The sequence below is a fragment of the Geotrypetes seraphini genome, chromosome 10 (assembly GCF_902459505.1).
Source record: "Geotrypetes seraphini chromosome 10, aGeoSer1.1, whole genome shotgun sequence".
Lineage (NCBI taxonomy): Eukaryota > Metazoa > Chordata > Amphibia > Gymnophiona > Dermophiidae > Geotrypetes > Geotrypetes seraphini.
The window spans coordinates 3,868,222-3,885,169 of NC_047093.1; the positions used below are offsets into that span (position 1 = coordinate 3,868,222).

Consider the following 16,948-nt stretch of genomic DNA (forward strand, 5'->3'; position numbering starts at 1 on the left):
TCACTTTTAACACACTGTTTTGTGCTTTGGTTTATCACAAAAATATATATGAAGGCAGCCCTGGGATGTTTCACAGATAATATCCTTTTGGATGTATGCTTGTGACAGCTGGTGCATTAGGGGTGTGTGACTGAGGGCTTTCATTCCATTACAAATATTTCTTATTGTGGTAGCGTGCTGTTTGGGCAGTCTCTCCTCCTCACCCTTCACCTTTTGGGGTAGGGGAGATATTCCTTTTGCATTTAACGTTTTTTCTCCCTTGTTTGTGGGTTTGTTTGATGTTCCCTCAGAACAAGACATCATGAATAACAGGAGATTTGGGAAGAGCCCTAAACATTACAGTAATTGGTGTAAAAGGTTACAGAACGAAACATGGAAAGAGTGAATTAACACCTAGCCAATTTTAAGATAACACAATATTCTGCACACAGTCTGCATACCCAGAACAAGCCCTTTTAATTTCCCTCAAACTATTTAAGAGGGAGGTATGAATGAAGGACAAGAAAAGAGTGAGTTTGACTGCGTGGGGGGTGGGAAGAAAGGAAGCAAACAGGGCAATGGTAGGGACTGACAAATGTCTGTTTCCTTAAGGCAGGGGTGTGTGATACGGATGGGACATACCTGGAGTCTGAAAGTTGTTTTTAGTAACAATGGCTGTTTAAGAAACCATCTGCTGCTAAAAGGGGATCCTAATATCAAATAACAACTTGTTTTTTTTAAAAGGGGAACTAGAGTTCAGAAAGATACCTTGCAGCTGGCGAGCCAGATTTAGTCAAAACAGAATATGGATGAATTAATCAAGAGAAGGGGGGAAAAGCAGGAAATGGTTTGTGATATGCTCATGTTTGAACACATACACAAACCGGATTCTGACCATAATAATTTGAGCAAAAAAGTGCCTAACTTGTTTGTGACATGCTCATGTTTGAGCGAACACAAACCGGATCCTGACCATAATTTGAGCATAAAAAGACAGGCAGAACTCAGTGGAATCGGGACTTCTCCACTGCTGACGAGCCGTGTGATGCTGATATGAGATGAATGTGCTGCCTCTGATGTTTCGCTGGTCCCCCGATCACGGAGTGATGATACAATATATGGTAACAAATTATTGATTCCTTACTTCATGATTTCATTATTATAAAATTGTATGAATAAACCTATATTATGCTTTCAGTCCTCTGTGTATGCTATTAATTTTCCCAGTCAGAGAGCTGGTGAGGGGAAGGGAAAGTTGGATATAGCATTACCCTAAGAATAATAGCAGTACATTAATTGGCGTAGTCGGCAGGATTTCCCTAAATAAGACCGAACAATGTTCCGGCGTAAGGAGAAATCTAAAAAAGAACCTGCAGGGATACCTGGCTGGACCGGGGACCCGTATGAAATAATAGCGGCAGAAATGGCCAATCATGGATTGGCGGAATCATGGGATAAGGAATTAAGGGAATTTGAACCAAAGAATGTGGTACAAGTACTTGAAACAATCCCTGTAAAAACAGGTGAAGCAGTTACCCTGGCTCGAAGGAGTTGGGTGTTGGCCTCTGCATACCGTGGGGTGCACAAGCGGTTGCAGACGGCACTTAAAGAGAAAGGGAGAGTAGAATTAGAGGGACGGTGTCTGGTGCTGGAATGTAATAGTAAATTATTAAAGGATAAACTGGAACATTATCAGGATGTAGCAGAAAGAGCAGCTGTAAAAGTGGCACAAAATAAGTATAAAAAGAGGAGGGGGAGGGAAATTCCACAGTATGGAGATTTTCTTTGTCTGAGCTGCTGAAATATTTTTCAAAAACAGGTATCGATCTTTAAAATGTGCTTAAATATTAACATATTGTGGATTTCAAATGTAGTAACTTGCAATTACCTTGTTAGCAGCAGGAGGATTTTTTAGAATGAAAACTTTACAAGCATACACAGGGAAATGCATGCTGTTTGGAATTCCGATCAGCTGGTATGTTAATGAAAAGTTCTGGTGAGTTATTGAGTTTGAAGAGAAAAATTTTGTTCTTCCCTGCTGTGTGTCTAAGCTTTGTCTCTGAACTAACTCTTTCTCTCTGTGAAAAAGAAAACTGTCTGTTTTACTCTGACTTGTTTGGAAAAAAGTTTCCCTCGCTGTTCCGTCTCTTTCTTTGAAAAAACGGGTTGAGGGCACCCCCTCCTTCTTCTTCTCCCTCAGTGCATTTTCCGTGCCTGTCTGAAGTAAAGCTAACTGGTAGGTTTGTTTTTCTAAACTCCAGTTCTGTCTCTCTGTCTCTTTGTCTCTCTGAATTAACTTTTTTGGTCTCTGCAAAAGAAAAGTTAATGGCATCTTGTAAAAAGTCCTCTCGCTCTATGCTGTTCCTTTGTTTGAAAGAGCGGGCTGCAAATGGGGGATTTTCACCCCCACCTTTTTTCCTCCCTCTATGCCTTCCACAGAGCTATCACGTGAGCTGGAAGGTGGGTTTTTTTTTTTTTTTTTTGGAGTTTCTCCTTTGTTCAGTACCAGGTAGAGGGAGATGGGGGAGGAAAGAGGAAAGAGGAGGGGGAGGTTAGGGTAATACTAATTAACTTAGGTGCGGAGGATGTAATAATAACACAGGGAGAAAGAATTGCACAACTGTTGCTAATTCCTATATATATAGCTCCGGTGAGAGAAACCACAGCCCCTACAGAATTGACGGTTAGGGGGGCAAAAGGGTTTGGATCCACAAATACTGTAAATGTTGGGGCCAAAATATGGATTAGCAACCGAAATGGTCTCCCCTCTCCCGCTGAAGTGATAGCAGTGGGACAAGACCGTACGCTATTGATAATGAGGCCCGGGGTAGAAAAATGGGAATATGTCCCACAGGAGAAATGTTACCTACGGGAGTAATACTGTGTTTAATTTTACAGGAAACCCTAATCGTCCTATGCGTATTCACAGTCCTTGGTATCGTATCTTTGGGTCACGTAGAAGGATGGACTGCGGCTAGGCGTCTGGTGCTACCAGCAGACGACAACAGGAAAAGTTTAGTTGTGAAAAAGGACAGAGATGTACAATAGCTAACATCACAACTAATGTGGACATATGGAAAGGCCCTCACAATGACAGAAGAGGGTATATCTTTTATGCCCTATATCAGAGTCAAGTAGTGGTAAATGTCACTGCCCATGTGTCACTTCTATGTTGCTTAAAGACTGTGTTCCCAGAATTAAATACAAAACAGAAATGGCAGGCAATACAAAATTGTAGCACCTGGAATGGAACTGTGTTGCATCTGACATTAGAAGACCCCAAATATTTTGTATGTACTAATGCATCTCTTATTAAGAATCGTACTACATGGGCAGATTTTATTATCTTTGTAAATATAGATTCTGCAAAAATTGATCCAGGGCAGGTTAAACGATTACCGTCAACATGTGAAATGGTAGGTCAGCATGCGGAACAAACACGTGTACAATTTAAAATTACCTTTCCTCCCTCTAGTCGATGTAGATATAGGAGAGCCTGGTATGATACTATTTTGGGAGGATTTGGAACTATTACCGGGACAATAAACAGTTATGATATAGAATCTTTAGCAAATAGGCTGCATAACGCTGGAAGTAAAATTAATGATGCTTTAATTATACAAGCTAATTGGATGCCTACTATTTGGTACCCAATGACACTAGCAGCTGGCGTGGATAATGATATGTTAGATCTTTTTAATGCTAGTAATTCTCTAACCTTCCTTGTAGATACTAATATTACTCACATAATCAATTGGACTATATGTTCTTTGCAAACATTACAGCAGCAACAACAGAAAAATGTCTTTCAAACACAACTTTTGACAGCAAATGAACAAGTGTGGAGGACCGTGTTTTCTGATGTAATCCGTGCAGGCCATTGGCTACAAATACCTAGTTTGGGGATAAGGTGTGAGGAAACCCTATGTCAGGGATATTTTACCATTTACAATGTAACCAAACAGAGTATAATGTGTAAATACATAGTGATGCCTTTACTAATTGGGTCATCTCCTAATCAACACTTTTGGACCCCCACCTTTTATGGACAGGTGATAGATATGTATAATCGTACCCATGATTTAACTTTTTGTGATAACACTTTAAGTGGAAAAGTTTATAAATTACAATCTGCTGTATATGAACCATGTTTATTGCAAAATACTGTAAACAAATGTGAATGGACTATTATGCCAATAACCTATAGGTATATGGTCGAAATAGCACCACAGGTGGTATGTGTAGTAACTGATCAACCAGTGATACCAGGAATGGCAGTGCCTTTTGCGGGATGTATTCATAACATTTCAGTATTACACTGGGAAAATGACACATTCATATTAACTTCCGATGTGGATAAGAATGTGGCTATCATTTGGAATAGCACTAAATGGGATGTTCCAAATTGGGATTTAAATTTGACCAGATTTAAGCAAATATTAACTCAATCAACCAAAATACAGAGTGCCATCCGATACCTAAATCAAAGTATTATGGCTCATCAGCTTACCACCACTATTGCAGCAGACTCGATAGTGACAATAGGGTCAGGAATAGCTGATGCTACTTCACATCATTGGTGGGATATATTTTTAGGATATTCACCTTCAGCCAAAACGACTCTGGATTGGCATATGTGGCATATGGCATTTGTTGTAAACAACAAAAAGTGATGATGGTTACATACAACACTCATTGTTAAGGACCGAATGTGATACGGATGGGACATACCTGGAGTCTGAAAGTTGTTTTTAGTAACAATGGCTGTTTAAGAAACCATCTGCTGCTAAAAGGGGATCCTAATACCAAATAACAACTTGTTTTTTTTTAAAAGGGGAACTAGAGTTCAGAAAGATACCTTGCAGCTGGCGAGCCAGATTTAGTCAAAACAGGATATGGATGAATTAATCAAGAGAAGGGGGGAAAAGCAGGAAATGGTTTGTGATATGCTCATGTTTGAACACATACACAAACCGGATTCTGACCATAATAATTTGAGCAAAAAAGTGCCTAACTTGTTTGTGACATGCTCATGTTTGAGCGAACACAAACCGGATCCTGACCATAATTTGAGCATAAAAAGACAGGCAGAACTCAGTGGAATCGGGACTTCTCCACTGCTGACGAGCCGTGTGATGCTGATATGAGATGAATGCGCTGCCTCTGATGTTTCGCTGGTCCCCCGATCACGGAGTGATGATACAATATATGGTAACAAATTATTGATTCCTTACTTCATGATTTCATTATTATAAAATTGTATGAATAAACCTATATTATGCTTTCAGTCCTCTGTGTATGCTATTAATTTTCCCAGTCAGAGAGCTGGTGAGGGGAAGGGAAAGTTGGATATAGCATTACCCTAAGAATAATAGCAGTACAGGGTGTCAAAGTCCTTCCTCGAGGGCCGCAATCCAGTCGGGTTTTCAGGATTTCCCCAATGAATATGCATGAGATCTATTAGCATATATTGAAAGCAGTGCTTGCAAATAGATCTCATGCATATTCATTGGGTAATCCTGAAAACCCGACTGAATTATGGCCCTCGAGGAGGAACTTTGACACCCCTGCCTTAAGGTCTTTTATACTGTCCCGGGTACACAAGGGTTAAAGCATTCTGGTGTCATGAATGAAACTTTCTTTAACTTACTGAAATGCTTTGAGACAAGTGTCAGGGATGTGTTCCTTGTCATATTTTATTAAGTTGTCCAGGAAACTATCGACTTTTCCCATCATGACTTTAGCAGCTTTCCAGCTTTTGTCCTTTGGAACCTTCCCTCCAGGAGCTAATAGGACCAATACAGCTGCAGTCACGTTAACCACTGCTTCTGGAGGAGAACCGAAAGATTTGAGCTCTGTCAAGTTGGTCTAGGAAGAATGTGAGAGAGCCCATGTCAGTGATGCAGTATCGCTGCTCTGCCACACTGCAGATTATACTGTATATCAGCTCTTAGATTTCATCCTCATTGTTCATGACAAAGGAAGCTCTTCCCTGAGAGGGCTTACCTTGTTTAGAGTGTTAAGCGCTTCCTGTGCAGCTAACAGAGCAGGTTCAGCTTTGGCCAAATCTATCTCACAAGATCTTTGTTTTTCTGTTACATTCTGTAGAGAGCAATAATCATAAAGTGAGAAGAACACTCCAACTTGGGCACAGTAAATTTGTGCTCATTAATCTATATATAGTGGTACCTTGGTTTGCGAGCATAATTCGTTTTAGAAGCATGCTCTTAAACCACAGTGCTCGTATATCAAAGCGAGTTTCCCCATAGGAAGTAAGGGAAACTCGGATGACTAGTTCCACATCCCTAAAACAGATACCCCCCTCACTCCCACGAGGCCACCAGCGCGGCTCGCTTTCACCCTACCCCACCGAATCCCCAAAAGACCCCCAAGCCCCCAAGCGCACTTCCACCCCTGAAAACTGGCATTGCCCCCCGAGAACTGGCATCGCCCGCCCAAACCCAAACCGCGATCTGGCACTGACATGTAGCACCAACCCACAGGATGTGCCGGTGCCGGAAGAGCCTGCCGCTTGCTGCTGATCTCTGCTGGGCCTTGAGCATCTGCGTATGCTCAAGGCCTTCTGGCTCCCACTCTCTCTGGATCTCGGGGGTGGGGGCTCGCAAATCGCCTGGAAGGAATGGATGCAGGCTGGCATAAGAAGATTGGAGGATGTCATTTTAAATGGAAAATTACTTGACTTTTCATGGTTGCAACAATCTTTTAGTATTTCAAAATTTCAATTTTATAAATGGTTGCAACTGAAAACAGGCTATTCAGAAAGGGTTCCCTGATTGGCATAATTTAAAAAATTACTACAGCTTGCAGTTCCTCTGCTTTCAGACAGATATGCTTGGGCATAAAGCTGCCAGGTGGTATAAATTAATATCTGAACTTGTGCATAAGAAACCCAGAAATGCTCTTAGAGACATTTGGAGCGTCGAGATTAAGCAGTACATTTCTGTATCTCGATGGCCATGGATTTCATCTTGGAGGAAGAGATGTACAGCGTCGGCATCTATGAAACAAACTTGGTTCTTTTTGTTACATCTTTCTTTTTGGATCCCGGTTAGATTGAATAAGTTAGATAATTCAAAGTCTAATAGATGCTGGCACTGTCATCTAGACATGGGAACATTGGATCATTTACTGTTTTATTGCCCTATGATTCTGATTTTTTGGAAGTCTATTTGGGGACATATTAATAATATTCTAGAAGTTGCAATCCCTTTGACTTATGAAGTTGTGATTTGTGGTACTATATTATATGTTAAGGATCCCTTAGACAAATATAAAAGATGACTTTAATTAATTTATACAATTGATTACACGAAATTGGAAAAATTGGGACCGACTTAACTTTACATTCTGAGGGGCAAATTTATGTTTAATTTATAAATACGAGAAAATGAATGCTGATTTGACAGGAAATACAAAGAATTTCAAATTAATATGGGGCCCATTGATGTCTTATGAATTATTATAGTTTGATTTAATTGATGTATTATTGCATATCCAGGGGAAGGGGAGGGTGGGAATATAGGTTTTAAATGAATATTATTTGTTCTGAAGGTTTGTAAGGAGGGGAGGATATTTTGGGGGGTTCTGAAAACAGTTTCTAAATGATCATAAATGATTAATATACTAATATATTTGTTATAGAATACTTATTATAAGTTTTCGAGAACCAATAGATAATTAGTTTGATAATATGGGACAGAACCCCTGCAAATTTTGAGGGAGTACTGTATATAAAATCGGATGTATGTGTGTATGTATGTTCCAACATAACTCTGAAATGCATGGAGAGATTTCAACCAAACTTGGTATACATATTACTTACTATCTGGGGAAAAATACTGTGTGGGTGGGAAGGGGGTGACATGTAACAATGGTTCCAAGTGCAATCAAAGGCTAAAAAAAATGAAACAACAGCGTAAAGAAGAAACTCCCGAGGACAGGACTACAAGACTTGCGATGGTGCACAAGAGAGCTGCTACATCTGGAGCTTCAGAGATTGGGATAAATAACCGTGATAAATACCCAGGCAATGCTGGGCAATCTGCTAGTAGTATATAACTTATACTACTGTGAACCAGAAGCAGAAGGAATCTAAATTTCCAGGATTCAGAAACAGGAAAGAAATCTACCCTTGTTAAAAGTTCTGAGCCTTGACATATGAAATCTAAAACTTATTAGAACACACACATACGAGGGCCGTTCAAAAAGTATCAAACCTTAATCAGACCAAATAAAGCTAGGGAGGTGTGGTTTGGTGTATGTATGTAAGCGACCCTAATGATCATGCTTGAATTTTTTCCTGCCTACAGAAGCTGTCAGTCGCCAGCAGACCGCCGATGAGTGAGAAGTGTAAGTGAGCGCTGTCTGATTTTCATTTTTGACAAAAGGACAGAAAAAGTTGAACAGCACTACTGCATTAAATTTTGTGTAAAGCTTGGTGATTCTCAAGTGGAAAAGATCCGCAAGATTCCTTCGGGGACGAAGCAATGGGTACCACACAGATAAAGGAGTGGTACAACCACTTCAGAGATGGCCGCACATCAGTGGAGAGTAAAGCACATTCTGGTAGGCCCTCAACATCCAGAAATGAGACCGTCATTGACCAAGTAAGGACCCTGGTGATGCAGGATTGTCAAATCACAATCAGAGAACTTGCAGATGAGGCGAGCATCAGTGTTGGATCTGTTCATTCCATTTTAATTAAGAATTTGGGCTTCAGGAGAATTTCAGTGAAGTACGTGCCTCAACTGCTAACGATCGAGCAGAAGGAACTCCATTTGGAGATCGAACAGGACATGCTGGAGACTGTAAATAGTGATCCCAACTTCTTCAGCATAGTGATCACTAATGATGAGTCCTGGGTTTATGGGTACAACCCAGAAACCAAGTTGATGTCATCACAATGGAAGCATTCAACATCCCCGAGGGCAAAAAAATCAAGGCAGGTCCATAGCAATGTTAAAATCATGCTGACCATCTTCTTTGACTCCAGTGGAGTGGTTCATCATGAGTATGCACCACACAGCACAACTATCAACAAGGGGTACTTTTATCAAGAGGTTCTGCGTCGCCTTCGTAATGCTGTGAGACACAAAGGGCCGGACCTATGGGCAGCGGGCAATTGGCAGCTCCATCATGATAACGCAGCTGCCCATTCTTCACATTTGATATGGAGTTTCCTGGCCAAACACAACACACCTGTGATTCCTCAGGCTTCCCACTCTCCCGACATGGCTCCGTGTGACTTCTGACTTTTCCCTAAGCTGAAAATGCCCCTGAAAGGGGACCAGATTTCAGTCAAGAGAAGACATCATGCAGAATGCGATGGACCAGATGCAAGCAATCTCAAAAGAGGCGTTCCAGGGCTGCTTCGGACAGTGGCAGAACTGTTGGAAGAAGTGTGTGGCAGCCAAGGGGACTACTTTGAAGGAGATTAGTATAAGATATGAGTATTTTTTTAATGAATAAAGGTCTGATATTTTTGAAAGGCCCTCAGATATATGTGGTGTTGTAAGGATTCTGCACCCCCCAAAAAATCATTGCTAACCTGCTACACTAATCTAATGGAAATGCATGTTAATGAGCAATACATGAAACTACTTCCGATACAGCAAACTAGAGGTATAGGCAGAAGTGCATTTTTGGAGGGGACTGGGGGAGGGGCACACATTTTCTATCATTTCTTTCCCCCACCCCCGCGGCTGCTGCCAAAGCCCCCTGCAATGCTTCCTGAGCAGTGAAGAAGTCAGTGGCATGATTCGGTCACTGATGTCCGTTCATGCTGCTGAACTGAGTATGAGTGGGAGTGGAAGCATCAGAGGCAGCTCAGGCAGTGGACAATTCCCCCAGCTGTTCCACAGCTGCTACAATTTTGGAGGACCCCTGGCCCAAAGTGAAGGGGCCTAGGCCATCCAAGTTTTATTTAAAATTTGATGAATTGCTTAATCATACTGACATTTTACTTCACCTCCAAAATCAGTAGAGGATCCCCAAGTTGGTCCAAGTGGCCCTTAAGCAGAGAGCCCCTGCCGCTTCACCCCCAAAATAGTGTTTTTCAAACACAGTCTTATTACATGAGATGGATGCATTTTCATCAGGCTTATTTTATAAAAGAAATACAGTATGTGCCTTTAGAAAATACCTCTTCCCATGAGGCACGTTGTGTGGATACAACACATCTGGCAGCTCTTTTCAAAGTCCCCACTCATGGATCCTATGGGCAATTCCTCTGGGTAAAATACAGTTTATTCTGCAGTAAAATGACCCCCTTATTTTGCTCCACTGTCTCTGGCGTTCATTTACCGTTTTAACAGCACGTGAACAGCAAAATGAAGGTGTTTTGATACCTCGTTTATAACTTGCACTTTTTTTTCTTCTTCATCCGCAAACAGTTTTTCATTGCTCACTTTTTCGGTTTCAACCCCCACGACCTGAATCAGCTTGTCTGCATCTTCATTCTTTTGTTTAAGCTCAATTTCTTGGATTGCCAGTTTAGCTTTCAGATCATCTACCTAAAAAGAAAAGAAAATCCATTCTAGGGCTAATGGCAATCCCTCTAACCCTCTGTGCTTTTGGTTCTGAAGAAAGGAACACTTACAAATAATTGATCCGGCCACCTCTGGAGTAGTGAGTCTAATTTTCCATTAAGATATACAAGTAAACATGAGTAGAGACAATTCCGAAAAGGAAGAGGGAATTAGGGACCTTGATAGGACAAATAATATATTGTTTACCTGTATTGGGCTGCTCTGCAGACAGCAAGATAAGTGCGACATACAAGTGGTGGGCAATGTGATCTCATGAAAAAGGGATTGAGGGGTATAGATAGGTATAGACCATTGCTCAGGCAATGGGCCTGATGGGCCACCGCGGGAGCGGACCGCTGAGCAGGATGGACCTAGGGTCTGCCTCAGCGGAGGCAACTTCTTATGTTCTTATGTTCTTATGACACAGATACAGAGTTCAGCCAGGTACAAATTCTATGCATTTACAGGAAAACAGCTCCACCTCTCTTTTCAAGCAGGATCAATCAGCCAGAGATTAATGAAAAGGCTCCATGCACAGACTCATTGAACTCCCCCCCCCTCACATCTCTTGCCTCCACCTTCTGGGTCTCCGTTTCTATATCTTTACTGACATTTGAAAACTGGTCATCTACTCAAGTTCTTCTCGTATTACCTTACCATAATTGTATTTAATCCTATGTTATTTGTATCATCACCTCTCTGTTAACCGCATCAAACTTCACGGTATATTGCGGTATATAAATAAAATTTTATGTTATGTTATTAAGATTGCTCCAGTTTTATTTGATATGTTAATTCTCAAGGCAGCATGGACAGAAATTCCTGGGGAAGTTGCCTTTAATTTGGGGCCCATTGATGTCTTTTGTAGAATTATCATAGTTTAAATTATTTGTTGTAATAATGGCACATCCAGGGGAGGGAGATATATACTTAATTGATCTTCTGATTTATGAATTTTCTTGAGGGAGAGGAAGGGAGGGGGTTTAAATATGTTAAGGGTTGATGAACTGTTTCTGATAGCTTATAAGTGCTTAATTTTAGATGTATGACAAGTATGTTATATTGCACTTTTGTAAGAACTGAAAAAAAGAAAATCTGGCTAGTTGAGTTCTAATGTCCAGACAGTAATGGGATTAATGAGCACAACCTTTAGTCGATTCACTGAGCATCCTTAGTGTCATGTTAACCTCCAAAGTAATCAAGCACTCATTTTTCAAACTTCAACTCATTTGCTCTGTATGCTCCTTGCTCCTCCCATCAGCGCATAACATCCTCTCTTGACATTGTTTGCTAGAAGTCTAGCATGGTGGGAACTAGACTTCTAGCAAACAATGTCAAGAGAGGAATAGAACAGGCTTTAAACTAAGAAGAAGGGGAAAGCCGATAGTCGACCAAGCGTTGACGTTTCGGCAAAAGGTATCCCATGAAGATACTGAGGGGAAAAAAGGTTGGGAAGAAACAAGGGACAAATTGCAGGAGTCGACTAACCCAGATGAGGAGGTTAGAAAGATTGTAGCAAAAGAGAAGAACCTAAGGACCAAAGAACAGGGAAAAGAAATGAAGACAACAACATACCAGGATCTAAATTGCATATATACCAATGCAAGGAGCCTAAGTAACAAAATGGGGGAATTAGAAGCCATGGCCAATGCAGAGAACATAGACATCATTGGAATCTCTGAAACATGGTGGAATGAGGAAAACAAATGGGATACAGCACTGCCAGGGTACAAGCTCTATCGCCAGGATAGGTCAGGACAGAAAGGAGGTGGAATAGCACTATACATAAAAGAAAGCATACAATTGGCAAGAATGGACACAGCAGAGACGACCAACAAGCTGGAATCGCTATGGGTTAAAAAACCAGGGAGGAAAGGGCCTGTAATAAAGATGGGCCTATACTATCGTCCACCCGGGCAAACTGGAGATATCGATGAAGAAATGGAAGCCGAGATGAAGCGAGAGTGCAAAAGCAGTAACACGGTTATCAACTACCCCGGGATAGACTGGAGTCTTGGAAGTTCAAAATGCGTTAGGGAAACAGAATTCCTGGAGACTACACAAGATTGCTTCATGGAGCAGCTTGTTAGAGAACCGACGAGAGGAAATGCCACTCTAGATCTAAACCTAAATGGGCTAAGGGGACCTGCAAAGGAAGTGGAAGTAGTGGGACCGTTGGGAAACAGCGATCATAATATGATCAAGTTCAAAGTGGAGGTAGGAATACCAAAAGGAAAGAGAATCATAGTGACAACTTTTAACTTCAGGAAAGGAAACTACAAAGCAATGAGGGGAATGGTAAGGAAGAAACTTAAGAGCACTTCTAAAAAATGGCAAACGGTAGAACATGCCTGGTCTTTTTTCAAGGACACGGTAAGTGAGGCACAAAATCTGTATATCCCCAGATTCAGAAAGGGGTGCAAAAAGAGTCGAACAAAAGACCCGGCATGGATAACTAAAATAGTGAAGGAAGCGATAGGCAATAAGAAAAATTCATTCAGAAAATGGAAAAAGGACAAAACTGAGGGAAACTGGAAAGAGCACAAGAAGTATCAAAAAGAATGTCACCATGTGGTTCGAAAAGCCAAAAGAGAGTATGAAGAAAGGCTAGCCAGGGAAGCACGAAATTTCAAACCATTCTTCAGATATGTTAAAGGGAAGCAGCCGGCTAGGGAGGAGGTGGGACCGCTGGACAACGGATACAGGAAGGGAGTGGTGAAGAAGGAGAAAGAGGTCGCTGAAAGACTTAACATGTTCTTTTCGTCTGTATTTACAAACGAAGACACAACCAACATACCGGCGGAACCTGAGCAATTCTTCAATGGAAATCAAGCACAAAAGTTAACATCCATGGAAGTGAGCCTTGAAGACGTGCGCAGGCAGATAGAAAAACTAAAAACTGACAAATCCCCGGGTCCGGACAGAATCCATCCAAGGGTTCTGAAGGAACTAAAGGAGGAGATAGCGGAACTACTGCAGCAAATTTGCAACCTATCCTTAAAAACAGGCGTGATCCCGGAGGATTGGAAGATAGCCAATGTCACGCCCATCTTTAAAAAGGGATTAAGAAGTGACCCAGGAAACTACAGACCGGTGAGTCTGACCTCGGTTCCGGGGAAAGTGGTGGAAGCACTGATAAAAGAAAACATCGATGAACATCTTGAAAGAAACGAACTTCTGATAACCAGCCAACATGGTTTCTGCAGGGGGAGATCATGCCTGACTAACTTATTGCACTTCTTCGAGGGAATTAATAAACGGATGGACAGAGGAGACCCCATAGACATCATATACCTAGATTTCCAGAAAGCCTTTGACAAGGTGCCTCATGAACGTCTGCTCCGTAAACTGAAGAACCATGGGATGAACGGAGAAGTACATAGATGGATCAGAAACTGGTTAGCGGGTAGAAAACAGAGGGTAGGGGTGAAGGGCCACTACTCGGACTGAAAGAAGGTCACGAGTGGTGTTCCGCAGGGCTCAGTGCTTGGGCAACTGCTATTTAATATATTCATAAATGAGCTAGAAACAGGGACGAAGTGTGAGATAATAAAATTTGCGGACGACACCAAACTATTTAGTGGAGCTCGGACTAAAGAGGACTGCAAGGAATTACAAAGGGACTTGAACAAACTAGGGGAATGGGCGACGAGATGGCAGATGAAGTTCAACGTTGAGAAGTGTAAAGTACTGCATGTGAGAAGCAGAAACCCGAGATACAACTATACGATGGGAGGGATGTTATTGAATGAGAGTACCCAAGAAAGGGACTTGGGGGTAATGGTGGACATGACAATGAATCCGAAGGCACAGTGCGCAGCAGCCGCTAAGAGAGCGAATAGAATGCTAGGTATAATCAAGAAGGGTATTACAAACAGAACGAAAGAAGTTATCCTGCCGTTGTATCGGGCGATGGTGCGTCCGCATCTGGAGTACTGCATTCAATATTGGTCACTGTACCTTAAGAAAGATATGGCGTTACTTGAGAGGGTTCAGAGGAGAGTGACACGTCTGATAAAAGGGATGGAAAACCTTTCATACGCTGAGAGATTGGAGAAACTGGGTCTATTTTCCCTGGAGAAGAGGAGACTCAGAGGGGATATGATAGAGACCTACAAAATCATGAAGGGCATAGAGAGTAGAGAGGGACAGATTCTTCAAACTTTCGGAAAATAAAAGAACAAGAGGGCATTCGGAAAAGTTGAAAGGGGACAGTTTCAGAACAATTGCTAGGAAGTTCTTCTTTACCCAACGTGTGGTGGATACCTGGAATGCGCTTCCAGAGGAAGTAATAGGGCAGAGTACGGTACTGGGGTTTAAGAAAGGATTGGACAATTTCCTACTGGAAAAGGGGATAGAGGGGCATAGATAGAGGATTACTGCACAGGTCCTGGACCTGTTGGGCCGCCGCGTGAGAGGACTGCTGGGTGCGATGGACCTCAGGTCTGACTCAGCGGAGGCATTGCTTATGTTCTTATGATTCTCTAGAAAAATTTAAAATCAATTTTAAACTTTCCTCTTCAAAGATTAGTCCCCTCCATTTCATTTTTTTCATCTACGCAGAATTCAGCGGTGAGTGATGTCCCCCTTGTTTTATCCTTATCTAATAATGGAGTTCTACCCCCTGCCCTAACTATCTTGTCTATGTTTTATTTCCCCCCCCCCTTTTCCCACCTAGATTGTAAGCCATCTAGAAGGTTTCTCCATGGTTTGAATAAACTTGAAACATAAGAATTGTCATACTGGATTGGATCAAAGGTCCATCTAACCCAGTATCCTCTTTCCAACGTTACTAATTTGGGTTAAATGTAAACTAAACCAAACCTTAAGCTTATATACAGCATCTTCTCTATAGAGAAAGAGCTCGGCAGGGTTTACAAGAGTTTTAAAGAAAGGAAAATATAATAAGAATTAGTGATTCTATAGAGAGCAGCGGAATTTACATTTTTGAATATAGCCATGTTTTCAGATGTTTTCGAAATAATTGGAAAGAGCCCAAGCTACACAGCTGGACAGGAAAATTATTCCAAAGCTCAGTGATTTTAAAGTAAAGAGATTTCCCTAATTTTCCAATATAGGTAACATCTTTTAACGAGGGGAAAAATAATTCTAGCTTTTGGATCGATCTGGTAATAGGTCTCATAGAGTTCCAGGATAGAGGAATTAAAGGGGGAAGATCTTAAATGTTAGGCAGGCACATTTCAAGCAAACCCTGGAGATTACTGGGAGCCAGTGAAGTTTTAACAAAAGCGGGGAAACATGGTCGAATTTGCTTTTTGCAAAGATCAACCTAGCCGCAGTATTCTGGATCTGCTGAAGTCTTTGAAGACTTTTCTTGGTTAGACTTAAATAGACCAAATTACAATGATCCAAGTTTTTTTTATTAAATTATTAAGTTTCAAGTTTTTATTAAAATTTGATGGGCACGCATTGTCAAATATTTCAAAGCGTATTACAAATTTAAAAATGGGGGGAAAAACAATATAGTACATTAATATATACATACAAAATTCAATTTTTTTTTAAATTTATCAATTTCAAATTACAAATCAAGTATCACTTGTACAGAAAGATAAAGGTAAGCCAATAAGGCAATAATATATTCACTCTAACATCTCAAACATCAGTACATAAGCACATAAGCAATGCCTCTGCCGGGTCAGACCTGAGGTCCATCGTGCCCAGCAGTCCGCTCACGCGGCGGCCCAACAGGTCCAGAACCTGCGTAATAATCCTCTATCTATACCCCTCTATCCCCTTTTCCAACAGGAAATTGTCCAATCCTTTCTTAAATCCCAGTACCGTACTCTGCCCTATTACATCCTCTGGAAGCGCATTCCAGGTGTCCACCACCCGCTGAGTAAAGAAAAACTTCCTAGCATTTGTTTTGAATCTATCCCCTTCCAATTTTTCTGAGTGCCCTCTTGTTCTTTTATGTAAAAAGAAAATCATTATAGCTTAACTTCAGCTCAAGTCCACAATAAGGATCCAAGGTATACTTAGTGGAAAATTAAAGTAATATTATCAAACTAAATTGCTATATAAAGAAGAAAAAGGCCCTTTAGACTGAGACAGGAAAACAAATAATCAATTTCGCCCTCATATTCCCCTTAAACCAGAGGCGCTGTAGACAAGAATGTTGTCAGCTGGCTTGGATCAAAGAAAACATATTTATTCATACACTATTGTATCATACATTTACAAGGGTATCGTAGATAAAAAGGTTGCCCCCAAAGCTATAACCCCTGGTTTTAAAAGAAGAAATTCACGTCTCCTTCTTTGCGTATCTCGAGCCAGGTCTGGAAAAATCAATATTTTAAGTCCCATAAACTTTTTTGTCTATTTTTGAAGAAAAGCCTAAGCAATCAGTTTTTATCTGGTGCTAAGGCTACTGTAATTAAAAGTGTTGCCGGTGTAACCGT

At 41.2% G+C, this 16,948-nt stretch overlaps 1 protein-coding gene across 2 annotated transcripts in view; it reads right to left on the bottom strand.

Annotated features, from left to right (window-relative positions):
* The window catches only part of DNAH17 (dynein axonemal heavy chain 17), a 954,442-nt gene that overhangs the window by 183,003 nt on the left and 754,491 nt on the right, over nt 1-16,948 (bottom strand). For both annotated transcript variants that reach the window (XM_033960179.1, XM_033960181.1), the window contains 3 exons: nt 10,347-10,511; nt 5,986-6,081; nt 5,630-5,847 (listed from right to left, as the gene is read on the bottom strand). In XM_033960179.1, the coding sequence (XP_033816070.1) occupies nt 5,630-5,847; nt 5,986-6,081; nt 10,347-10,511 (479 nt within the window). The remainder of the gene's footprint in view (nt 1-5,629; nt 5,848-5,985; nt 6,082-10,346; nt 10,512-16,948) is intronic.